The sequence below is a fragment of the Sceloporus occidentalis genome, unplaced genomic scaffold (assembly GCF_023333645.1).
Source record: "Sceloporus occidentalis isolate IW3139 unplaced genomic scaffold, rSceOcc1.0.p SCAF_2, whole genome shotgun sequence".
In the NCBI taxonomy this organism is placed as follows: domain Eukaryota; kingdom Metazoa; phylum Chordata; class Lepidosauria; order Squamata; family Phrynosomatidae; genus Sceloporus; species Sceloporus occidentalis.
The window spans coordinates 220,065,707-220,091,843 of NW_028316982.1; the positions used below are offsets into that span (position 1 = coordinate 220,065,707).

The 26,137-nt window shown below is 41.5% G+C and overlaps 1 protein-coding gene across 3 annotated transcripts in view; it reads right to left on the reverse strand.

Moving 5' to 3' along the window:
• VGLL3 (vestigial like family member 3) overlaps positions 1-8,903 on the reverse strand; it is a 35,420-nt gene extending 26,517 nt beyond the window's left edge. The window contains exon 1 of one of the 3 annotated variants that reach the window (XM_089512211.1): positions 7,784-7,830. Coding sequence is in view for 2 of the 3 variants with exons in the window: in XM_089512208.1 (XP_089368334.1) it covers positions 8,705-8,770 (66 nt within the window). In the remaining variant the exon portion in view is untranslated. Of the gene's footprint in view, positions 1-7,783; positions 8,140-8,704 lie in introns of those variants that run through there. The other 2 variants (XM_089512208.1, XM_089512210.1) reach the window with 2 other exon arrangements.
• Positions 8,904-26,137: the final 17,234 nt, after the last annotated feature.

Here is a 26,137-nt window from a genome sequence, read left to right on the forward strand (position 1 = left end):
AAAATTATGATTTCACTGGCAGAGATCAAAAGATATTCTAGCTATCAATACACTAATCAAACTTTAGTTACTGCTCTAAATCAACTGTGTGCATGAAAGATCATAGCTCTCTGTCAAAGTACCTATCCAGCATGGAGGTATGCACTGTAACAGTAGCATGAGACATTACTTTGCCATGTAGAAGCATCAAGGTGACCTGACAAGGATGGCAGACACAGAACAAATCATAAAATTATTCAGTCCAATGATGCCCTAAATGCCCTTCATCTGCCACGAAGCACACTGTTACAAGTCCTATGTCTGTTATATTCCTAATGTATTTTACAGTGAGAATGCAGCTTGCAGGAAGCATGATGGTACAGGCCCAATGCTCCATGTGAAGCTGCAACACTTATAGCTAGTGTAATCATCAGAGTACATGATCACAGAGATAGGCCAAACATAGCTCATCAGTACCACACAACAATAATATTAATAATAATAATAATAGGGAAATGCCTTATATCAGATAAGACTATTCTTCCATCCAGGCCAACTTTATCCGAGACAGAAATCGAACCTACAAAGCACATGCTGTACCACTGGGCTATGGACCTTCAGCATAGTATGTAATAATAATCTGGAATTTCTTGAAAAAAGAAGCCACATGAACCTTACTAATGCATTTTGCTGTTTTTGTGTGCCTTCAAGTTATTTCCAACTTATGGCAACCCTAAGGCGAACCTAGCATGGGGTTTTCTTGGCAAGATTTGATTTGAGAAGGTCTGCCATTGCCTTCCTCTGGGGCTGAGAGCATGTGACTTGTCCAAGGTCACCTAAAAGGTTTCATGGCCAAGTGGGGAATTGAACCCTGGTCTCCAGAGTTGTAGTCTCACTCAAGACACTACGACACACTGGATCTTATCAACTGCAAAAAAATAAAATAAAATAATAATAATAATAGGATTAACTTTCATTTTTCAGCCTTACTGAGCTAAAAACAAGAAGACATCAAAACATACTCATTTTTTTTAAAAAAATGAAAGAAATGTTATTTATGGGGGGAAATGTATGCTAAGTTCAAGTGCTCAGTAAAGTCCTGTCATTTATACTGCCTCTGAGATTTTTAAACCAGGAATCTCTTTCAAGTCATCCACCAACTAAATGTGAGTGAGACTTGAAAAGGCTGACCAGGCTAAGAATCCTGATGACATGTACTGTGAGGATAGGAGAGAGGATGATCAGAAAGAGAATAGAAAAGAGAGATCTGGAAATATTCCCACATATGAAGAACAATAAGGAAAGCCTATACAGCTACTGTGATTTGAGGGCAAAATAAACGGCACCAAAGGAGCAGCTTGCCACCGCCCCTTTGAGCGCCAGATTGGGAATGCAGCAACTGCACATCATGGCCTCAATCTGGCATTTTTCTAGCCCCAAAAGAAGCAGCAAAATGCCACTCCTTTGGGAAATGGAAGAGGGGCGCCTTAGCCACAGCAGCGGCACATTTTGGTGCTCCTTTTGGCATGCAGCGTCTGAATGCCATGCCAAAGGAGCACAGCAATGCTGCCTACCATACGGTCAGGCGGGTAGCGTGACGGCAGCTTGGGGGTGGAGTTGGGGTTTTCAGCCTCTGCACCCTCACTCCACACTGATGCCGGCCTGTTGGCCAGTCTGTTTAGCCTCATTGTCATTGCACCTAATATATATAATAAGGTTGCTTGTTGTAGTTTATACAATATTAATGCCAATTTCTATTAAATATACATAGCATTTATCGGAATGTAGAAGATATATGGAGAAGTACTTAGAGCCAGTGTGCTATAGTGGTCTGAGCACTGGACTATGACGCTGAACATGGTTTGAATCCTTGCTTAGCCATAAAACCCCCTGGGCAATTATCAGACGGGCACAAAGGATGGGAGTGAAGTGGATCACTCCCATCCTTATCCTGTCCTTACCACGTGATTGTGCAAAAGATTATCATGCATATTGCCCTGTCCTGTCCCTTTTGAATGGAAAGTTCTGTTAATGAGAAATGACAGGATGATTCTGCTTCATTTGGTGGGATAATGATGGGATAAGCATGACATGATCTGATAGCCTTTTGCGTGATCGTGGACAATTCCACTTCACTGATGGGATAATGACCAGATCAGTGCAACATCATCTGATAGCTTTCACGTGATTACATGAAAAGGACAAGAAAATGACATCCTTTTCCCCATGTGATAATCTCTACAGTCCTTCAACCTCAGAAGATGGCAAGAGTAAACCCCTTCTGAAGAAACTTGCCAAGAAAACCCTGTGATAGGTTTGCCTTAGGGTTGTCATAAGTCGGAAACTACTTGAAGGCACACCACAGCAACAACAAACTGTCTGCAAATACCTATATCCTCTGCAGGTCACAGGTTAAGCTCTTTACAGTCCCATCCCATTAAAACCAATGTGAGAAATTTAAGCATATGCTGAAATCTTCTAAGTGGAACCAAAGGGACTTGCGTATTTCACTGGGGTTGGATCAAGGCTCAAGAGTTTTGTAAACCATTGCAGAACTTCAGCTCAGAAAACAGAAAACATCAGCTTCGGGCAATATGCATGATTAAATTATAATTAATAGAAAATGAATTTGAATTCTTCTTCTATTATATTTTGACAACACCAAAAGCAGAACAAACTAGACAGAGCCAAAAAGGGGTGGGGGGAGAAAATGTCAAAAGATATTGTTTATGTTAGGATTTATATAAGCCAGTATTTTGGGGGCATGGGCTAGCCTGTTAAAGGCTTATAAGGCATTACACAGACAAACATATATTTGAGATTCCCCAAAATGTTCCTGGCAGTGCAATGTGTACTGCACTGAGTTCAGATGTTGACATTCTGGTTCATTCATAGCTGATAAAATTTGTAAATACAAGGAAACTTGGATTACTTTTTATTATTTTGTGTGAACGTTCCAAAGGGAAAGAACATTTGCCTCTATATCTTGCATTTATAAAAATGTATCTGTCAAACTAATGGTTGGTACTGTTAGCTGTAAAATTTTACATCACCTTTGTTGTAGAGGTGAGGGAGGGACTGGCTTTTCTCCTCTTTCTCCAACAAGAAATGTGTGTTTTCAAAACTTGTGATACTGAGATTCTCAGCATCATATGTGTAAACTGAACCAGGGCAGCTCACCTCACATTCAGTTTGGATTTGGGGGGTGTGTAGCAACTCAAAGAGCATGTGGAATATCATCGGCAAGGGAAACAAGAAGAGGAAGACACCTGCAGATTATCCTTGTTAGACAGAATCAGTCCAGCAATGACTAGTTGGAATCTTGTCAGTATTTGACAATGCATTTATTAACTCTGAAACTTATAACTGTCTGAAAAAAAGTATTATTATAACTGCTTTACTGAATTTACTGAGTTTTGAAATACAAAATAGTGGTATCAGAAAAACAAATAGAAATAAAATGTTTCTCAATGTAAATTGTATTAAGGCTGTTAATAATGAACATTAAGAAGAGTTTTTGATGACAGAATGCAACATACAGAAATCAAATGCAACAAAGGAATATAATTTGATTTAACCATCAAATTTGATATATACAATCTGTGCAAGTATAACACAGATTTACACACTGCAAGGTATTTTTTCACTACACACACACCCACAAAACACAAGCCCTGAAAGTGAAGCAAGCACTTCATTTTTCAAATTAATATACAGACAGAAAAAGGTGGTCACATCCCTTACAAAAAATGGTGTCATGTTGCTCACCTTTTTTTCTTCCTACTTTTGGTCATTTGTTGTTGGTTGCCTCAAATTATTTCCTATCTGAACCTTAAGGTAAACCTATCACAGGGTTTTCTTGGCAAGATTTCTTCAGAGAAGGATTGCCATTGCCTTCTTCTGAAGCTGAGACCGTATGACTCCTCGAAGGTCATCCAGTGCGTTTCCATTGCCAGACAGGAATTTGTACAATCTAAACTTAACTGACAGTTTTACACTTCAAATCAGATTTTATGAGATAAAAGTGACCACGTTGATGATCTTATAAGTAACATTCAGGAAGTCTATGCAAATATGAAATAATACAGAACTGGAGATAATGCTAATATAGCAACTCAGCCATAATTGCTATAATTTAAAGTAATTAATATTTCCTGAAGATTTAAGAATTCCCTACATAATTCACTTTTAAAAATAAAGCTCTTTGAAAAATTGTTTAAACTAAATTAATAAAAGTTAACATATAAGGATGACATGAGTCATAATCTCAACTGTTTTTTATCTTGCAAAATATTCTGATGCTTTCAGTATGTTTAGTGCTTTATCTCTTATTTAGAAACATCAAAGTCCTTGTGATTTTCCACCTCCTCCAATGTATTGTACTTTTTGGGAAGAACTCAAAAACAATATAGGTCAATCCTATGCAGAATTACTTGGAAGTAAAGGTCTTTTTGATTTTATAACATACCAGAGGAACAATACGAACCCTCATATTGTAATACCCTATAATCTAAAGAAGAAAAAGTAGAAATTGAAATGTTTAAGAACAATAAACCCTCCACTTCCCAATGTAATGTTACATTGCCAGATATAGTGGAACATGAAAGCATCTGTTTCTTTGCATTCAAACTTTTTAATGAAAGATAATTCTTGTTAACATGGGGACGTGGGGGGATTATGTTGGTGCACTTCACACACAGTTGTGAAGGCCTGGATCTCAAAGTCAATTTCAATAGAGGTGAATGCCAAAACATTACATGCTCCTGCTATCCACGTATTATGAACCTGAAAAGGTTAGCCAAGTATTGCTGGAACTATCTTAGCAATAAATAAAGAGGAAATAAACTTCAAATAGAGATCTTGGTATTTTAGCCCTTATTTGTATCTCCCAGGCAAGCTGGTATTAAGGGTCACTTCCCATGTACGGAGAAAACAATTTTTGTGGATAATAATGATAAAACCTTATGGAATGCAGCAACAACCAAAAAATGTATTCTCAGATGACTGCACTGGGGCCAAGTCAATATTAGTCCCACTTCACCCACGCACAGCATAGTCTAAAAATGCTGTCAGCCTGATAAGAATTTCCTGATTTTACTCTGTTACATCAGATTCTTAAGTCAGAGGGTAAAACAGGCTTTAGTGAATCTGTAGAAGATTGAGGGTTTGCTAATTTGCTTCTTTTATGTACTCTCTGTTTTAGCATCTTTAAGTATGTAAAAATCACTTTAAGCAACACTGCAATATATAAAATGCACAGTAAAGCAGTAGACAGCCTAAAGGCACCAGATTCAATCTGATCTTGGAAGCTAAGCAGGTTCAACTCTGGTTAGTACTTGGATGGCAGACTGCTAACAAATACCAGATGCTGTAGATTATATTTCTGGAGCAGGAACTGGCAAAACTACTTCTGAGTATTTCTTGCCTAAGAAAACCCCATGAAATTCAAGCCATCACCATAACAAGTGACTTGAAGACAAACACACAGACACAAACAGATAGTGAACATTATAGTTCATCTTTGAATATGTTTTGAGATTTAGTAAAAAGAGTGGAATGCATGTTAATAATATGCCAAAGATACAAGTGCTAGCAAATTATGATGTTTTCACTTCCTTACTGAAATAACACTGTTCACCTAAAAAAAAGCATTACTCTTAATCAAAGCAACAAACCAAAATGGTCAAAGTAATAAAGAGCTTTGTGGCACCTGGAAAACTAATATTGTGGCATAGGTTTGTATACCAAGTCTCACTTCATCATATTTATCAAAGGCTTTAATCCACAAAAAGTCTGTGCCACAAACAATTTGTACAAGAAAAGTTGCACAAGATTAAAAATTAAACCACACGTAAACCACACAAACTCTTCTGTTGTTGTTTTTGTTTTAAACAGGCCGACTCAGTTATCCCTTGACAATTAATAAAACTGAATTCCTGTCGGCATATTTAAGAGAGGAACACAGCAATTTAAGGAGCAAACACATGCCTGTTTTGTTGAGAATGAGCTTCTGCATACCATAATTCAAAATATATTTGACTGGAAGATTTTGCCAAAATTGTGTTAAGAGCGAGTATCAAAAGTCAGCGAGGTTGACTTCCAAGTCATGAAACCTGGCCATCCAGTTCCAAAAGACATTTATGAGGCAGTTCCACCAAAAATCAGAGAAACTGACTTCCAAGGACACTTTTTTTAGTGAGTTTAGCAAGAAATAAATAATGTGGGCTATTATATCCTGCAAACTAGGGTTAATCAGTTATACTTGGATTCCGAAAGTCATAAATACAGGACTGTCTATGAGCAGCAGTTGCGCAGGGTTAAATATGGAACAGTCTATCAGCAGCAGTTGTGCCTACAGAAAAACAATGTTTGGAATATTTGTTTTGAACAAATTCACACTGGCTTTTGCAACCACATATCCCAGAGCCCTTCCCAAATGAGCACAAAACCACCCCAGCTGCCCAGGTAAGAGTTGCTATTGCAGGCTGCTCCCCAAACCTCTCTCCTCCAGCGAGTTCCTCTCACTCTGCTGCAGGAAAAGCCAGGGGCTGGGGGCTGAGGAGGCTGAGGCGCTGCTCTCCAGCGCTGTCTCTCCTGCTGCTGAGTCTCTATCCCTCGCAGCCATAGCTTCAAGGGGCCCCACTTCCACTTTGCCGGTCTCTCTGGGGACAAAGAGAGCTGGTCCTCCTCCCAAGACTCTTTTCTGGGAGGGAGACACAGGCAGACTCTTGCTTGCTCGGCTTCTCAAACTGCCCCCACTTTTTGGCTGCATCCACACTGGAGGTATAACCTGGTTTGGCACCGTTTTGACTCTTGGTTTGGCTCGAGGCTATGGAATTCTGGGAGTTGGAGTTTGTGGTGGGCCCAGAGGGTTATCCCTCCTGTGTGGATGTAGCCCATCTTAATGCCAACATTCATCTACAGGCGCGCATGTCCCAGGCATCCCACTTGCTAAGGACCCGATCGAAACGATGACTTTGCCATGAGAAGACGGTGATGACGATGATGGTGGTGATGGACTTTATTTCCTTTATCGCCATGCCTTGCCTTTTTCTCAAGGCAGGAGCCCCAGGCGGCTTCCAGAACACGTCTAAAAACTTTGCTACCAAAAGCTGACGATCGCAATCGAGGGCCAAGGCCAGGCTTTGCAATGGAGGGGCCTCAGCATCCCAGGGAAGAGGGGGCCCAAGGGGAGAGCATCCCTTCCAAGCTCCGGAGGAGAAGGATGGGGACCCAAGGGGGGCTCGGCTTTCCACCCCGGACATGTCCTCCAAACTTTTTTGCCCCGAATGAGGGAGACTAGGGGTCCTCCTTTTCCAGGACAGCCCCCCCCCCCCCCATTTCAGCCCTCTGTCCAGGAGGAATTCCAAAACGTCCTCCACTTTCTACAGAATCCTAGAGTTGGAAAGGACCCCCCAGGGCCATCCAGTCCAACCCCATTCTGCCATGCAGGAACTCACAATCCAAGCAACCCCAACAAATGGCTATCCTGCCAGTTTAAAGCCCTCCAAGGAAGGAGGCTCCGTCACTCTCTGAAAGAGTCGAACAGACCTCAGCATCAGGAAGTTCTTCCCAATGTTGAGCTGGAATCTCTTTTCCTGGAGCTGGGTCCTGTTCTCTGGAGCAGCAGAAAACAAGCTTGTTCCCCCCTCAATATGACATCCCTTCAAGTATTTAAACAGGGCTATCATATCCCCTCTTAACCTTCTCTTCTCCAGGCTAAACATCCCCACCCAGCTCCCTGAGTCTTTCCTCATAGGCATGCTTTCCAGAACTCTTCCACATAAACTTGAAACGAACACACCGTTTTTAAAACTCCCTCAGCCAAGAGACCTCCTTCTGCTTCCATGGATCTCCCGGAGGTAGAGCAGGGCTCCTCTCAAGCAAAGGCAGCTGGCGAAAGGAGTGTCCCTGGGGGAGGCAGGTGCTTTCCCCGCATCTGAGATATATTTGCCATTCGTCTCTTCTCTTTTGCTCGCCCTCCTTTGGACATGTCCCAGACATGTCCCTTCTCTCTAGCTGCCCCTCATTCCTGGAACCTTCTTCCTCTGCATGCACGGCTCATCACTTCCCTAACCAGCTTTAAAGCTGAGCTGAAAACCATATTGTTTAGGGAAGCGTTCTCAGGGAATTTGTGATTGTTATCTGGCTGTCTGACAATATTTGATGTGATGTGATTTGTTTGATATTTGATGTTTTTAATCTGTTTTTTCCTTTCTATATGGTAATTTTATCTATTCCTCTTTTAATTGTTATTATCTTAGAATGTACGCCTAGGGCAGGCTTTTATTTACTCCTAATTTTACTGACTTTGTACAGCGCTGTGTATAATTACAGCGCTATAGAAATAAAGTTTAATAATAATAATAATAATTGTGGGGGGCTTTTCTTGCCCCCCCCCCTTATTCTTGAATGTCCTCCCTTTTGAGCCTAAGAGAAATGAATTCACAGTTCTAGGAGTGTCTGGGGCTCTTCTTTGGCCGTGTCCTCCATTTCCCTCGGCTGTCCTCCCTTTTGAGGCTGACTGAGAGGCATGGCTTGAGATGTCAGTGTCTGGGGCTCTTCTTTGGCCGCGTCCTCCCTTTTGAGCTTGACTCAGCAGCGTGGCTTAATATTTTAGTGTCTGGGGCTTTCCTTGGGCCAGGTCCCCCCTCCTTCCTTCCTTCCTTCCTTCCTTCCTTCCTTCCCTCCCTTTCTCCCGTTCCCTGGAAGGGGCCCTCCCTACCTGTCTGGGGGGCGAGGGAGCGGGGCCCCTGGGCTCTGGCTGCCTGGCCACCTCGGAGCAGCTCATGGCCGCCCAGACCGGGACCTCACCCTCCCCGCCTGGCCTCCTGCTCCTCCTGCTCCTCCTGCTCCTGCTCCTTCTCTCGCCAGCCGGGCTCGGCCGGAGCAGAGAGGGGGGCTTCGGGGGCCGCCTTCATCTTCCTCCGCCGGGGCTTATATAGAACACAAGCCCGTCGGGGCTGGCAAGGAGAAGAAGAAGAAGAAGAGGAGGAGGAGGAGGCAAGTTGGGCAACTCCGCCCCGACGCCTCGCCATTGGCCCAAAGTTTTTGGGGGGAGGGAACCAGGAGAACCTTTATTCCCAAGGCACCCAGGGAGGAGAGGGTCCTTTCGCCCAGGCTGCATCCCCACTGGAGGAACAACCCGGTTTGGCAGCGCTTTAATGCTTTGTCTGGCTCAAGGCTATGGAATTCTGGGAGTTGGAGTTTAACAAACTCCAACTCCCAGAACTCCATAGTCTTGAGCCAGACAAAGAGTTAAAGCGCTGCCAAACCGAGTTAAAAAGTTAAAGTAGGAGACTCCACCACTCTCCGAGGAAGGAGTGTGTTCCAGTGTCGGACAGCCCTCACTGTCAGGAAGTTCCTCCTAATGTTGAGGTGAAATCTCTTTTCCTGGAGCTTGCATCCATTGCTCCGGGTCCTAGTCTCTGGAGCAGCAGAAAACAAGCTTACTCCCTCCTCAATATGACATCCCTTCCGATATTTAAACAGTGCTATCATATCACCTCTTAACCTTCTCTTCTCCAGACTAAACATCCCCAGCTCCCCATGTCTCTCCTCACAGGAGTAGTTCATTGTAGCACTACTAGCTGTCGGCTTGGATTATTTCCGCAGTGAGTATTCTTACATGTGGTATTGCACCACCACCAAGAAGAAGAAGAGGCTATTATTCAGAAACGTAGCCATGTTAGTCTGGAATATCAGTACACAAAGGGATCTTGTGGCACCTTTGAGACTTAACTCTGGAGTTTATTGCACAGGAGGGAATCAGCCAAATCCCATGCCGAAACAGGATTTAAATCCACAAAAGAGGGATTATTTTCAGACTCGTTGGACATTAATACAAAATTAACCCATGCAGAAAATTAACCCACGCTGGATTGTTTTCAGACACGTCAGGGACATTGAGCATTCATCTGGCATGAAACCGCACAAAAAGTGGACAAAATCAGCCGCTTTCTACTTTGGGGAATTTCTGAAAACGATCCCGTTTTTGCAGGATATTCCTGGCATTTAAATCTGCAAAGGATGTGGGCACTTAAACTCCTGTGAGAAAGAAGTTGTAGCATGATCTTAGATTTCAAGCATCTGAGGTAGGAGGACAGAGGGAGAGGCAGGTTGAGCCCTAACTTTTGTGGGATCCAGTCCCACTACTTACTGGTATATTCAGTCTGCAAGCCAATGTGGCATTGTGGTTTGAGCACTGGACTGTGACCCTGGAGACCAGGGTTCGATTCCTAGCTCAGTCATGGAAACGCCCTGGGTGACCTTGGGTGAGTCACACCCTCTCAGCCTCAGAGAATGGCCATGGCAAACTCCCTCTGAAGAAACTTGCCAAGAAAAACCCATGAAAGGTTTGCCCTTAAGGTCACCATAAGTCGGAAATGACTTGAAAGCACACAACAAGAGGACCAAATTCTCTGCAAGTACAGGGAATTTCTACCTGCAGATGAACAGTGCCATCCTTTCACTTTCTGACTTATGGAGACCTATCACAAGGCTTTCTTGGCAAGTTTCTTCAGAGAGGGTTTACTCTTGCCATCCTCTGAGGCTGAGAGTGTGTGCCTTGCCCAGAGTCACCAAGTAAGGGCTTTTTTGTGTCTATAACTCTGACCAAGAGCTGAGCCACCAACAGCTGAGACTCCCCTCAGATGAGGACGCAGGGCCATCACAGGCCCCACCTGCCAGGGAGTCAGTAAGAAACCCTCCAAAAAGCCTCAGGAGGAGAGGGCATCACTGCAACCTGTTTTCCTTCCTCTTCTGAACTTCTAGGTGCCATTGGTTACCATTTTTGAAATGGAAACCTCCTGGCAGGTCACCTGGTGGCTTCCAGTTACTGAGTGCTATCAGGTCAACTCATAGTTACTCCTAGGGCTTTCTGTGCAAAAATTGATTAAAAAAAGATTTGCCATTGCTTTCCCCAGAGGCTGAGAATATGTGACTTGTCCAAGGTCACCCAGTGGGCTTCCATGGCTGAGCAGGTATTTGAACCCTGGTTTCCCAGAGTCCTAGTCCAACACTCAAACCATTATACCATGCTGGCTCTCTAAGGAAGCTACTGTCTTTGCCCAATAAAAGTTTCAAGCATGTAGATCAAAAGCTGGCTGTGAAGAGGGGAGGGATGTTTGCTGGAGCAGCAAAGGGCCCACCGTTGCTGAGACAGGGGCTCCATCTTCATTTTGCAAACACCACCGAGAGAGTGTTTTGATTTGCAAAACCTGACTCTTTTGCAGCAGGACCATGAGAGATGTCTTTCCATTTTTTTTGTTAAGGTGGAGCTATCATGGGATTTTCTTGGCAAGTTTTGTTCAGCCTTCCCCTGAGGCTGAGAGAATGTGATTTGCCCAAGGTCACCCTGGGTCCCAAAATCTCAGCTCTGATGTTGGTGGTGATCTGATTTGTCAGTATGTGATCAGCCATTATTGGGGATTTCTACCTGTTTGACCAAAAAGAAAGAAAGAAACAGAGCTGTGCTGGATCAGATTTATGGCCCATCATCTGTAACCCAACAGGGACAGATGGCTTCTTACCTGAAAGTCAGGTGACATGTGGCTGCAACCTTACAGCGTACATACTCATCCCATATAGAATTGTATGTAAGCAGAAATCATTTCCTTGGAATGACGAAAATTAGCAAAAATCATACACCACATACTTTAAAGCAGATATCTCCACCTGGCACCTTCCAGATTTATTGGACTACATTATCCTCAGCTCAGATGAAAGTTGTAGTTATAGCTGCCAGGTGATAGTGGAATTTTAAATTATGTGTTTCCAGTCTGAATTCAAGGTACTGATAGTGGCATTTAAAACCCTATATGGTTTGGGACCTTGACATTTGAAAGAACACCTCTCTCCATACATATGCCTTCCAAATATCTGAGATATGCCAAAATATTCATAGTTTTACTGTATATTGTTTTTATTGTTTTTATATTGTTTTAAATTTGTTTAGATTAATTTTACTGTGTTAATGAATTCGTGGGAAAAATCTCAAAGAAAGAATAATCAGTGATATCCCTTAATCCATTCATAGAATTTCAAAAAGCATCATCCTGTTTTCTTCACTGACTCTGGCAGAATTTAAATTCTGAAGGAAATGTCAGGGTCAAAACAGAGTGACACCACCCCTGAAAGAGCCAGATTTGGGCTGCGGCAGCCACATACTAACCAGCTTCTGCCCCAAATAGGAGCGGGAAAAGCCCACTCCTATTTGGGGCAGAAAAAAGACACCTCTAGAGCCAGCTTATCGCTGGCTCTGGGGCGAGTGGCATCTGAACGCCGTGCCCCCAAGTCACCCGGTATATAATCACCAGTGTGGCTTCTGGGCGACTCAGGGGAATGTCTTGTCTAAATGTCATGCCCCCAAGCCAGTGTTGAGCTGGACTTTCAGGGCCGTCTGTTTTGGCATTTACTTACTGTAGATATGTGTTATTTACATCCTCATGTGGAGTCTCTTTTCAAAATTTAAAATTTGTGAACCTGAAATTTTGTGCCATCTGTGCAATGAAGCCATTCAGATCTTCTAAATCTAAGGTTTTATCTAGTGCCATGCAGTGTTTAAAGATATTTGTTGTTGTTTTGTCACTGTCAGTGTCACTAATAGCATGGACACAAATTCAAGAATTTAAACAAACCCTTCTAAGATAGAAAATTATTATAAGTAAGATCCAGATTTAGTCATAATTGGAATAAAGTCATAGGAATCAATTAGGCTTGTTAATGATGAGTAACCTATATATCACTGATTTCAGCAGGCCTACTCTAGGCATGACTAAGTCTAGATTCAACCTAATGTATGCTTCCTAAAATGTTTGTATTTTGCAAATATTTTTCTGCAGCATTGCTTTGTGCCTTTCTGATAAGGTTATATAATGTTCCTCAAATCAATTACTTTGAAGGAGAACTGTTATATTAACTTGGACTTGAAGTTAAGTGATTTGAAGAAAAGAAAAGTACCTCTCCATTTCTACATGCAGCTGTGGTGATGACATTCTGTTCTGTGAAGGAGAACAGCTCCAATGTTATAGAACTGTTTTGGTGGATCCTTTATTTATTACAATCATAAAGTCAGAAATTGAAGTGTTTTCAGTAAAGCATATGGTCTCTCATATTTTGTTATTCCAGATCATCAGAAATAAAATCTATGTTTCCCAAAAAGTATTGTCTGTTTGCTTTGCTTTTTCTTTCACACATTTATAATTAGTTTTATTATGAAGATAATATCTGGTACATTCCAGGATTTCAGAAGCAAAAAGCAATAGACATATTGGTGAAGATTAGACAGAAAAGATGAATCAAGGGGAACATGATCCTCACACACACACCTCATACAGAACTCTCTCTCTCTCTCTCTCTCTCTCTCTCTCTCTCTCACAAACACACACACACACACACACACACACACTTCTCAAGCTGTATTCTGGTCCTATTTCCTTGTGCTGCTGAGTCCCATTAACGTCATTTTGTTCCTACTCATCTCTTGACTCACTAAAGTGTGATTTAGGTACTCCACTCTCCACTGAAATTTCCATATGCAGATCACCTACCATCTCCTAATGGTCCAGTCTAAAGATATATAATTTGTTCTCAGCCTCTTTGCCATCTTTGATACTATTAATAACTTCCATTGTCCTCAACTCCTCATAATAGTCACCATGACTTTTTGGTAGCTGATTGTCTTCCTATCTGTGTCACTGTGTCAATGGTCACTCATTCACATTTTTTTCACTGTTGTGGAAATAGTTCTACACTGTACTGAAGTCTCTGAAGCATTTGTACTCACTCCCTTTTACCCTACCTTTGGACAGTGTTACAGAACAATTTACTTAATTTTATTTTTGGCTTTCCATGTGAACTATGTGCTCAGTTGCATTTCTCTTCATCTCCCCTTTGCACATCCAGCATCTCCAACCATGACCTCTGCTTCTGTATTTTATTATTGCCTCAAGATCAATTGTGCCCAAAATAGTCTTTATTCTGTTTGCTCTCAAGTCCTCCTCTCCTAGAATACCTTCACTGTCTATGGACAGTATCATGATTCACCCCATTGATCATATGAAACATTTTGGCCTGAGTTTAATTTCGCCTTTTCATTTGCTTCCTATAGTCAGTCCATTATCAAATGATGACTCACTTTTTCCTGTACAAAACAACATGCATTTTGTATTGAATGCAGATTTATAATATAATCCTGACACAAAGATGTGTTGACTATAAATAGTTAGGATTAGGTGCAAGTCTCCACTACTACTGGAAATGCTGGAAGAATTCTTCTGCCAGCTGATCTCAGAGAGTTACCAACAGTGCTATCTTCTAGCAGAACTGTGGCTGGCTAAGATGTATCAACAGAAAGATTTACCAACAGAAAGGACAGAGAAGGGGCAGGATGAAGGAGGAGCCAAGTTAGACCAGATCCAAATACTCTTCAGCTCAGGGACAAAGCTACAAGGCATGGGTGAGGGTTACCCTAAACATTTTCCAAAACACCTTAGCTGGGAGGTTGCTTCATTTCAGTGTTGTCCCAGCTGGCCTTTAATCATCATGGTCATTTAGCATTGTGTTCACTGGCTATTATTTTTCTGATTGATTAATTAATACCCCCCTTTCTCCCAACATGAGATCCAAGGCAGCTACAAACTGGTGCAGTACTATTGTGCCTCTCAAAGGCTGTGTTAAGTGCAGTCCCTGGTGCAGCTAACAATTCTTAAAGGATATACAGTGGTCCCTTCCCTTATGTAGGGGATCCATTCCGGACACACACACACACACACACACACACACACACACACGCATGTGTGTAGGCAAAAAAACTCATATGCTCAAGCCCCATTTAAATGAAAGGGGCTTGTGCTTGTGGTGGGCACAGCGGCACGTGCACCATGGGTGTGCGTGCCATTGCTCTTTCCCACACATGGTTCTTCCGGCACAACTTTCACCATATGCTGAAAGGCACGTATGCTGCCATATACAGCCATTGTTCTTTCTGGCATGTGGCGCTGCTTCTTCCAATGCAGCTTTCAGCATATGATGAAAACCGCATCATTTCAGTTTTAGTTTGGTAAGTGGAAAACCAATTCAACATTATACAATAGTTATTTAACTAACTTATGTCCCAATTTTCAGGAAAAGTCAGGCCATAAACAAAATGACAGATTGATTTATTGGTAAGCAAGGCCATGGTGCCTGTTGCACAGTCTGCTATGTCATCGGAATCTGTCATAAACCTGCTGACATAAGTTTTCCCTATGCTAAAACTGTATGAGAATTTGGTCATTATCATGATTACAATGAATTCATTGAAATCAGTGGGTCTAATCATAACTAACTTAAATCACTTTGATTTCAGTGGGCCTTCTCTGAGCCTAGATCTAACAGTTTCACTCTTCTCTTTGAGAAAAGCCTGATTCGGGTCATATTCTATCACAATTGTTAAAACTGGTTTTCTATGTAGTCTACCCATGGAACACTTTATTTCTCTCTCATCTGTCAAGAATTCTCCATAGTAAAATCACCTCACACCCATCTCACCATTCAGATCATGTGGCATCCCTCCTTAAATTCTTACACTAGCTTCATTATCACACTTTTATCCAATATAATGTTCATTCCCTACTAAAACTATACCTTGGCATATGTAACTACCCACTCTTTGCTGCACTGGTATATGCTCTGTGCTACTGTCTACTGCTAGTCTTTCATTGAAAGTTGGCCATTGCAGTACTCCAACAAACAACAGGGCACAAACATCCAGAAACTCCATTTCAAGAATTCAAAAGCTAATATTAAAACATAGAAACAATGAGCACCAACCTGTAGGGGGTCCCAGGTGGCCTGCCATCTTTCATCTAAGCCCCGTGCTTCTTGCAGACCCCACCTCTTCTCATCAAGGGAAAAGTCAAATTAGCAGCTGAGCAGCAGCTTTCCCTTGCCCAATGTTGAGCAGGTAAAGGAATCAGTACCTTGGAGAGAGCACTGTGAGAAGGCTGCCTGGCATGTTCTCTCAGCCTTGGGAGGGGATCTGTTGCTTCATCAGTTGCATAGAAGGGCTGAAGAGTAAACAATGTTGACTCTTCAAGAAGCACTACTTTTCCATCTATGTACTGTAGTCTGGGGCAGTTTCAAGCCCCTGCTCTCCTTCCTTATGTTTTTTTTTTTTTTGTCTTTAAACTGGGTACAGCCCTTTGAATAGAGGAATGCCCTCCCTAAAATAAAACATATGACCACTGTAGCTACCATGGAGACTGGTCCCAGAATAAAGAATACCAGCAAATGGGTCATGGTGAAGAGGAGTGGAGACTGTTCTATGAGAGGACTATCTCCCTCACAGGGTATACTTCTAGTTTTGTTTTCATTTGGCTAGGTTGCTGTTTGTTTTGTTTTATCAATATTTTTTCACATTTTAAACTTGTTATTGTTTTATATTTTACACAGGGAAAGCACTCTGAGAATTAAAATTAATTTTTAACTTTTATCTACAGATTCAAAAATACACAGATCTGCAAAAGTTCAGTTTTAGGCACATTTCTCTTTCCAGCTATACCAATCCAAATGTATTTGAAGAAGGTGAGGAAATAACTATAACTTGTATGTCTGTTTTTCAAAACTCTGCTTAAAATAATCTCTCTTTTCTTATTTCCATTAGTCTGAAGTACAGATGAGGGAGTGCATTAATGGAGAAATAAGAACAGCCCTTGAGTTATTGGTAAATGGAACTAATGTAGAGAGAGAGAGAGTGAGCAACAGAAGAGCTTTTGTGCATCACAGTATTCTCTGACTATATACAATGTTAAAAGTTTAGCTCTAGTCGCTGAAGGAAGGTGAATCCAACAGATGGTTGTTGTGAGAGGGAAGTCACCAAGCATGAAGTTTTAATCAAACTTACAAGCTTTCTTTATAAAGTATTAAATTTTTAATTGCAAATACCAAGGAAGGAAGGAAGGAAGGAAGGAGAATGGAATAAAGGGGGAGGAAATACATGGGGCCAAAAGTCACCTCTCTAAATCTATTTGCAGTTCAACAAAAGCTTCCTCAGACATGCATGTACCAGCTTCAGAGAGGTGTTTTGGTTGTTGCTTTTTGTTTGTTTGTTTGTTAACAGTGATTGAAAGAGCCAGAGTGGTATAGTGGTTTGAACAATGGTCTAGGATTTCAGGAGACATGGTTTGAAACCTTGCTCAGACATAGAGACTTACCGAGGGCAAGCCATACTCTCTCATGCTAAGAGAAAGGCAATAGCAAAGCTTCGAAAAGCAATTTCCCACATATGTTGTTAAATTTCTTGTAACTATTTATTTATTTATTTATTTATTTATACATACTTCAATATTTTGTACCTTTTTACTAATTTGAGTTTTTATATGTATCCATTTTAATTTGTGTAAGCCACCTTGAATCCCAGCTGTTGACCTTTGCTGTTGTTTAAAATTAATGTAACTTAATTTTAATTGCAGTTTAATGGGGTATTTTATATTTCTATAATCCTATTCTTTTTCCTCCTGTCACAAACCTTAGAAATGTGATGGGATTCAAAATTCATATTAAAACTGAGGAAAAATGGATCTTAAAAAAAGTGGCAGTGTGGAGTCCTGTTCAACCAACCAATCTGCCATTATGTCTTACATGATACTTAATTTTTCTTCCCTGTTGTTTTTTGCCTGCTCCAAACTCACCTTTTTGATGCCACTGGAAATGCTCTATCCTTACTCAAATTTTTAGGGTCTGGGTTAGACTCTTTTCTCTGCTATGGTTCCCCTACATATATTTAAATATTGCTCTTTTTTCTTAGTACCCATTTTGGCTTCTGTCTTATCAGCACTCACCTCCTAGGAGTTTTATCACATGAGGTTGGTAAAGCACAATTACAGTAAGACAATAGTGTCTTAGGCAGGTACTTATCACATGAAGTTATATCTCTCCTGTTGCTGCTTTGCATTTCAATTATTGGTGGAATGCACCTTTTCATTGATGGTCAATTATACTACTGTATCCAGTGGTATTATCTACTGTAATTACACTGTGCTAACTTCATGAGATGAACTCCCTAAACCCCTGCTTATTTATTTAAAGCCTTTACATATCACCACTCAGCCACCAGGGCCCACAAGATGATGTACAGTGGATAAAATAAAATACAGTACAGGAATAAGAAACTTTTGAAAACAGGTTTGAAAACTGACTTCAAGCACTCTTTAAAACTGGTTTAAAACTGTTCAATCCAAGCAAAAAAGATTGGTTATTGAAGTTATATAATGCCATAGAAATAGATAAATTACCAAAAATGTTAGGGAATATTAAGAAAGAACAGATCATGGTAATTAATTACTTAAAAGAAATATAGGATGAATAATAATAATAATAATAATAATAATAATAATAAGTAGTTTATTTATATTTCCCATCTCTCCCTGCAGATCAAGGTGGGATCACATCAGTAAAAATACAGCACAATACATAAATAGATCAGTAAAATATTAAAAATACTATTAATTCAATAAAAAAACAAATCATCATCTAATCATCCAATAGTCATACCATGATATTCAATGGTGGAGCATTTCAATCTGGTAATCCTTATATATGATCAGGTGGGTACGCTCTCCGGAAGAGATCCATTTTGAGTGCCTTTTTAAATGCATCTAGGGTAGTAATGAGACAGATCTCTTCCGGCAGGCTGTTCCACAATTGAAGCGCTGCAGCAGTGAACATACTATTGGAAGTTGTTATCAGTCTAGTCCTATGGTGTTCTAATACATTCTTTCCAGAGGTTCTAAGAGTGTGGGGCAGATAATGTAGGGACAGGCATTCCTGCAAGTAACTCGGGCCTGAGCCATGTAGGGCTTTAAAGGTGATAACCAACACCTTGTACTGCACCCGTGAAATAGCAACAGTGAGTTTTTAAAATCTTTCAGATCTCTTGACTTGCAACGCATTTAATAAAGGGAAATGTATAGGTATAAGGTGTAAATAGAAGTAGAAATAGATTGAATATAGGATTTTATAAAGTAAGGTGAACAAGTTATCTTGGTAAAGAATAAATATGAATTAAATGTAGATTGTGATTCAATACATGAGAAGGGAGGCTGTTAGTGAATGTGAAGAAATGTGAAAGAAGGTTAGATATAAGTGGAGTGGATGGTAAGAGAAGGTGGAACAGAGATAGAGGAAAGAGAAGAGTAGAAAGAGTAGAAGGAGACGAAATAATATGAAGGAGGGTAAGAGTAGTAAAATAGAAATGGAAGAGGATAAGAAGGTGAAGTTTGGAAGAAAGTTGGGACAGTGTAAGGTAAAGTTAAGTAATAAGTGAGTGAGAGAGTTACACTAGAAGTGTTATAATAAGTTGGACAGAAATAAGATAGATTGGTGGTACTGAAGTTGGGGAGACCTTCAATACTGATCTACTACAAGTGAAATATATGCATAAAATTTTTATATCCATATTTGTTATAATATGTTGGTATACATTTGTTTGTATTTGTATGTATTTGGTTAATGTTTTTATGTGTTGTTATGTTTAATAAAAGAATTCAATTAAAAAAACTGATTTAAAACCATACAGTTAAAACATTCACAATAATTTCAGGGACCGAAGGCCACGTGAAATGGCACTGTTTTAACTGCTCACTGGAAATTCAAAGGAACAGAGTCAGCCTGACTTCCCTTGTTACCAAAGGTCCTATAAAAAATAAAAATAAAAACAGCAGAAGCATGCTAATTCACTGACCCACTGCACCCAAGAATTTGGATAAGACTACTAAAATAATTAATCAAATGTACCAAAAAATATGGCTGGAAAACATAAGGCTGAATGTATTGTGACATTAGTAGAGTGAACATTCTGTCTTGCACAAATGGACGAGCTTACACCTTTAAAATGCATTACAACTGCTTGGAGAAATACTTGCACTGGCTCTTGTGCAACCACTTCTACAATATCCTGAACAAATCCTTGTGCTGAAGGGCTTTTCAGACCACCCCAAAGGGGCGGCCTCCAGCTGCCCCTTTTACAGCCAGATTGGGGCCACGGCAACCACACACTGCACCCCCGATCTGGCCTTTCCAGGGCATGACAGGAGCCACAAGCTTTTTTGCACCCTGGAAAGGGTGCATAGCCTTTGGTGCTGCATCATCCAGACACAGCGCCAGAGGAGTGCTGTGATGCCACACACCATGTGGAGCAGTGCATGGTGTCACTGTGCCCTGGGGGCAGAGCCGGGGCATCATGGAGACACTACATCTCAACTCCACCCAACCAACCCAAAGTGCCGGTCTGAAGAGCCCCTAACTCAAAAAATGGGCTAACTTTAGTACAATGGATCTAGCACCATTGCAGTGAGATAGGCCATAATCTATTTTAGAATGAATGAGAAAAGATCCACTTTCTCTGCAACAGGTGTAGGCCAAACCAAACAAGAAAGTTTATATTTAGATTGGTTCCAGAAATACACACACACACACACACACACACACACATTATAGAATCATAGAATTGTAGAGTTGGAAGAGACCACAAGGGCCATCCAGTAAATCTCAATCAAAGCATCCCCGACAGATGGCCATCCAGCCTCTGCTTAAAGACCTCCAAGGAGATATATATTACTTAGTCTTTGTTTTTTAATGAATGGCATATTCTATGGAAATGTGACTGATGGTTAATATATTGTGTTCTATGACCTCACCAAGGACTAGCCCTTTGAACATCTCCCTTGTAACATCACCAAGGTCTGTCAACCTGTGATAATGCAGAAGGTAATCCCTAGATCTCAGGTGTTAGCCCTGAAAATTCAGGACCAGAATTTGTCCTGACTAGCAGAGATAAATGGATCAGAAGGCCAAAGTAGGATACAAGTATACAGAATTAAATAAATGTACCAAATATCAAAAAATGGCCAAATAAAAATATATTGTGGTTATTAAGGCTGATTTTATGGAGCCAGTGGAAAAGGCACAATGAAATAATGAGAAGTCTACAGCAATCTGACTGCTATGAAAACAGAATTTTTGTCTCCCATATAAAAACTGTGCCAACTAATTCAAGTTGGTCTGTCTAATAAAGCATTATCACCACCAACTTCTCCTCTAACTGCCCCTAGGGAATTGAAAATGGCATCTGCTGCTGTGCTTCAGTTCTTCTATCACTCAGCCACAAAGTAGAAAACAAGCAGAACAGAAGTCCCAAATGCTTTGGGGAGGGGGAGATGGTAGCTGTACAAGCAGGAATTTTAGATACATATATATGAATGCATTAGTATCCATACAAACGACCTACATACAGAATTGACACAAGATGCATTAGGAACGGAGAGGACTATTAGATCTAGCTCTCCAGATAAGAGCATGTAGTGGGTGAGGACTGTTAGTGAAGAAAACACTTTATGATACAAGTGGGCATTTCATGCTTTTATTCTTTCTTACATAGCAAAATAAGAGAAAACAAACCAAAACAGTTATAAAGGAGGAAAGAGTGGGGCTGTTCCTTATACTCGTATGTTTCACCTGCCATCCACAAAAGCCTAAGAAAGCATGACACACTGGGTGGAGATGTGAGAGAGGTTCTTTTTGGTTCCTCTCCCCCCTCCTGCTGTAGAACAAAGATGGCTACAATGGTCCATGCCCTGCTGTCCTTCTACTACAGGAGTGGGCAATTGTAGTGGGTCCAAGGGCTAATGTTCTATCACAGGACAGGCTGGGGGCCACAGATACAGCCAAAAAACAGAAACAAAAAACAACACAATCCAGAAGTTTTTAAGAACTACTTCCAGTTTTGAGTAAGGCAGGGATACCTTACATGTAATCTATAAGGTGACTTGCCAGTTCTGGAGGCCTTGCAGACTATGTGCAGTCCTTGGCTTGTTCAGCAATAAAATGGACTGCCTCAGAGGATGATGAATTTTCCTTCAAGGGAAGTCTTTAAAAACAGAGATTTGAAGGACATCTTTCAAGAGTGTTTTAGTTGCATGATAGGGGATTGGACCGGATGGCCTTTGTGGTACCTTCCATATCCATCATTCTATGATTTTATACATGCACTTTGTCCACTCTGTGCCACTGTCAGGCAAAACTCTTTTAATTTAGATGTGCTTTTGGCAATTGACTGGCTCCTGAGGAAGGGGCTTTTTAAGTGGGCAGCTGATAGATTTTCTTCACTGATGTGCTTTTAATTGATATTTTGTCATTATAATTAACTAATAAGCTTTAATGTTTTATTTATATTTGTTTTTGTCTTGTTGAAACCAAGTCCCAGGTTTGGGGAAAAGGTGGGATATAAATCATAATACATAGATACATAATACCATTTTGTGCAGGTGGAAAACAGCAATTGCACCAATTATGACCATATATACTCAACTATAAGTTGACCTCATGTATAAGTCAAGGGCAATTTTGGGGCCAAAATTATGGATTTTGACATGATCAGTGGTTAGGTTGAGTGTAAAACTTGGAGGCTCTGTGAGTGTGTGTATACAAGCAGCAAGAGGGAAGCAGCAATCAGTTTTTCAGCCTTCACTCCTGAGACAGTGAAACTCATGGGGGAGAGGGACTGTTAAACATAACAGCAATAAATCAATCACCAACGACTCTATCTGCTTGGCTCAGGACAGAAAGAAATTGCATGGAGAAATCTGAAAGAGCTGCTGTCACATTACCATACTGACCAGTAAATAAGTCGACCTAGGATTTTGGGGTCAATTTTGGGGCATAAATTTTTAGACTTATAGATGAGTATATAGGGGAAATTATAGATAGGGATGGCTGGACCATTAGGAAGTGTGAGGCAATTGCTTTTGGTATCAGAAGCTAGAAGGAGAGCACCAATATCAGATTTCCAAACCTTCCTCTGAAGGCCTGAAGGAGAAACTAACATGGGTTTGTTTCTTAGGAGGGCAGGGGAATGGGGAATGGATAATGTAACAAGGACTGGTTTTTACCTTCTCTTGGAGACAAATCTGTGTGGGCTATCCAACTTACTCTGTACTCTCTTAACTAGCTTGCTGCCTTCAGGATGATGGAAGATGCCCTTCCATAAGCAATGCTAAAGAAAAATCCAGCTGTTTGTCCATCTGGAATGGATAGAGGCTCCATCTTTTCCTTCACCTTAGAGACCAAAATGACTTGGGGTAGCCCTGGATCATCATGCTTTGTCAGACAAGACCATGGATTTAAAGTAAAAGTGAGGAATACCTTTCAGCAATTGGCTTGACAGAGATGTTCTTGGGGATTATATTCCAATGGTAGCTGGGAGTAAGGCAAAAGCAAATTTGTGGGACTGAAATTGTTGTTGAAGTTGATATGTCCCATCAACATGGCTCTAACTTACAGCATCTTACAGAGAGACCTCCAAGAGACCCTGCTATTAACAGCCATGATCAGGTTTTACAACCTCAAGGTTATAGCTTTGGTGATTGAGTCAGTTCATCTACAATGCAGTCTTTTCCTTTTCCTAATGTCTTCTGTCAAAGGGTTAAAGTCAGCACACTGGGAAATGCTTAGATGTGTGTGTGTGTGACCATGAGCATTCAGCACTGGGAAGGACTAGCTGTGTCAAGGGAGAAGGACTGCAATGCCCAGAATGCTGTTTGGCTTTTGGATTCTGGAGCATCGTCACATATGATTAACTCCCCAGCTTTGCTGAAGAGCAAGGAACGTTCTGATGTGCCTGTAGTGACAATGGCAGATGGGGTGGAGAGAGAGTCCAAGGACATGGGAACTGCTTTCATCCCTAGCTTTGCAAAAGCCTTTTCAAAAGTTTTATGTGTCCCTAATTTGCAACACTGTCTTGTGAGTGTATCTGCATTGACAGATGATGGCTATGAGCTGAGGTTTAAGGGGGATGACTGCATAATTTCCATGGGTAATCAGGTGTTTGCAAAAGCACAGAAGAGAAACAAAATTTATTATATGTTAATGGGGAGTGTGCCACAGTTAGTAATACTCCTTTGCATTCTAACTGTGTGCATTACCTTCGTCAAGTGTTGGGTCATACTAGTTTCTCGAACCTGAGGAAACTTGGGGATGTGTGTCCTGATTTGAAAATGTTGGACTGTGTAAACCATCTAGATTGCACTGTGTGTGGGAGGGTAAAGCTGAAAGCTTACCCAGATCCAAAGCAAACCAAATGTACTACACAGAGGCCATTTGAGATAGTGCATGCAGACTTAGCAGGCCCTATGCCAGCAAGTCTTGGTAACAGTAAGTATTTTATGGTGGTGGTGGATAGACACACCAGATACTCATACGTGATGACCCTGAAGGAAAAGGGTGAAGCAGCAAAATCCTTCAAGAAGTGGGTCAATGTGGTAGAGAGGGAATTCCAGTACAAAGTGGGGGTGTTGGTGACGGACAGAGGAGGGGAATTTCTTTCTAATGACTTGAAAGCCTGGCTGAAAAGCAAAGGCATCCGTCACAACACAACTAACCCTGCAGTTCCTCAAGAGGATGGGATAGCAGAGAGGAGGATAGGAATGTTGAAGCAGATGAAAGATTGTGTGCTCCTTGATGCAGAAGCAACAGAGGGTCTGTGGCCAGAAGCATTGTTGGCTGCCAATCACCTAGTTAACAAAATATGGAATTCTGAGGTGAAAACAAACCCTTATGAGATGCTGTATGGCAGGCCTCCAAATATTTTTTTAAAAAATTAAAATATTTGAGAGTGTGGGGCCAGTATGCAAATGTCCTCATTCCTGAAAGCTTCAGGAGAAAGGGTGGTCCAAGATGGCAGAAAGTAATGTTTGTGGGGTTTTCTGGGAACAAATACAGGTTCCATCTGGGTCATGGGGAGATCTTACTGTTGAGGAGTGCCAACTTTGACAGGCATTCAGGTTGGGACAGAGTCCATGCCAACCAGGAGGTGTTCCTGAGGTTGGGCAAGCTAAAAAGCATTACTGAAAATGGAGGGGCAAAGAGGCAAACATCTCCACCTGGGACCAAACTGAGCACATCAAGCAATACCACACAAACACTCACACCTGTGCCAACTAGCAAGTTTGAGGTGGCACCCAAAGTAGAGTCCCAAGTCGAGACAAGCTCAGAGAGTGAGGACGAGAGGGGCAGAACCAAGGTGTTCGTGCCCAGAAGAACACACAGGGTGAGGAGGTCACCAAAGAGATTTGTGGTGCAGGGGGCAAAAGCATGCACAGCAGAGACTCAAACAGAGACACTGGCATGCAATGAAGCACCAGGGCAGGAAACTGCAGGAGTGGAGCAAGTTGAGGCTCAGGAGCAGGGGGAGTTTAGAGTACCCATGCTATCACAGAAGGGCAAGTACTTTGTGCTAAGGCAAGCACAGGTCTCTTCTGGGATAGTAGTTGAGAAAGCACAGAACACTCATGGGGTTCACAAAGAGAACAAAGGTACAAGTAGTACAGAGGGATAGTAGTTGAGAAAGCACAGAACACTCATGGGGTTCACAAAGAGAACAAAGGTACAAGTAGTACAGAGGGGTAGCTGTTTAGCTACAGGGCATTTTCACATGCACACACACACAAACCTCTGCGCATTTGGAGGGGATTGTCAAAGGGTTAAAGTCAGCACACTGGGAAATGCTTAGATGTGTGTGTGTCTGACCATGAGCATCCAGCACTGGGAAGGACAAAGCTGATCATGAACAACTGATGCTCATAGGCTCAAGGACACTCTGGTGCCTGCGTGCACTAAACTTGGATGATGAAATGTGTGTCTGGATTGCACAGGAGGACACTTTAGAGTGTGGGACAGGAACTGATTGAGCTTGGGAGACTGCATGGTCTGAAGGCTATATAAAATCAAGGGCTTCCAGTAAATGCGTGTGGGTTGTAGTAGGAGTTGGTATTCGTGTGATCTGTATTATAGTGTTGGTGATTTGGATAGCACTCTGTAAATAAAGATAGCACTTTGGGAGACTTGGCTTGTCTGGTCGTTAATCAGCTGAAGCCTGGCATCAGTTGCTGAGGGTCCCCAGAGATTCCTGCTTTCCTTCAGTTCCTGGAAGACATCCAGTTGCTGTTATCTCTACTGAGGGCTGTGATCCAATTTGCCAGTTATATTTTGCTATATGCCAGCATTGGCTATATGGCTCAGATGAGTTGCTGACATCTTCAACTTTGGCTAGCATTACTTTGTCTTTTCCAAGGAGTCATATCATCTCTGAGTTTGCCCTGAACTTGCAATATCTGTGAAGGGC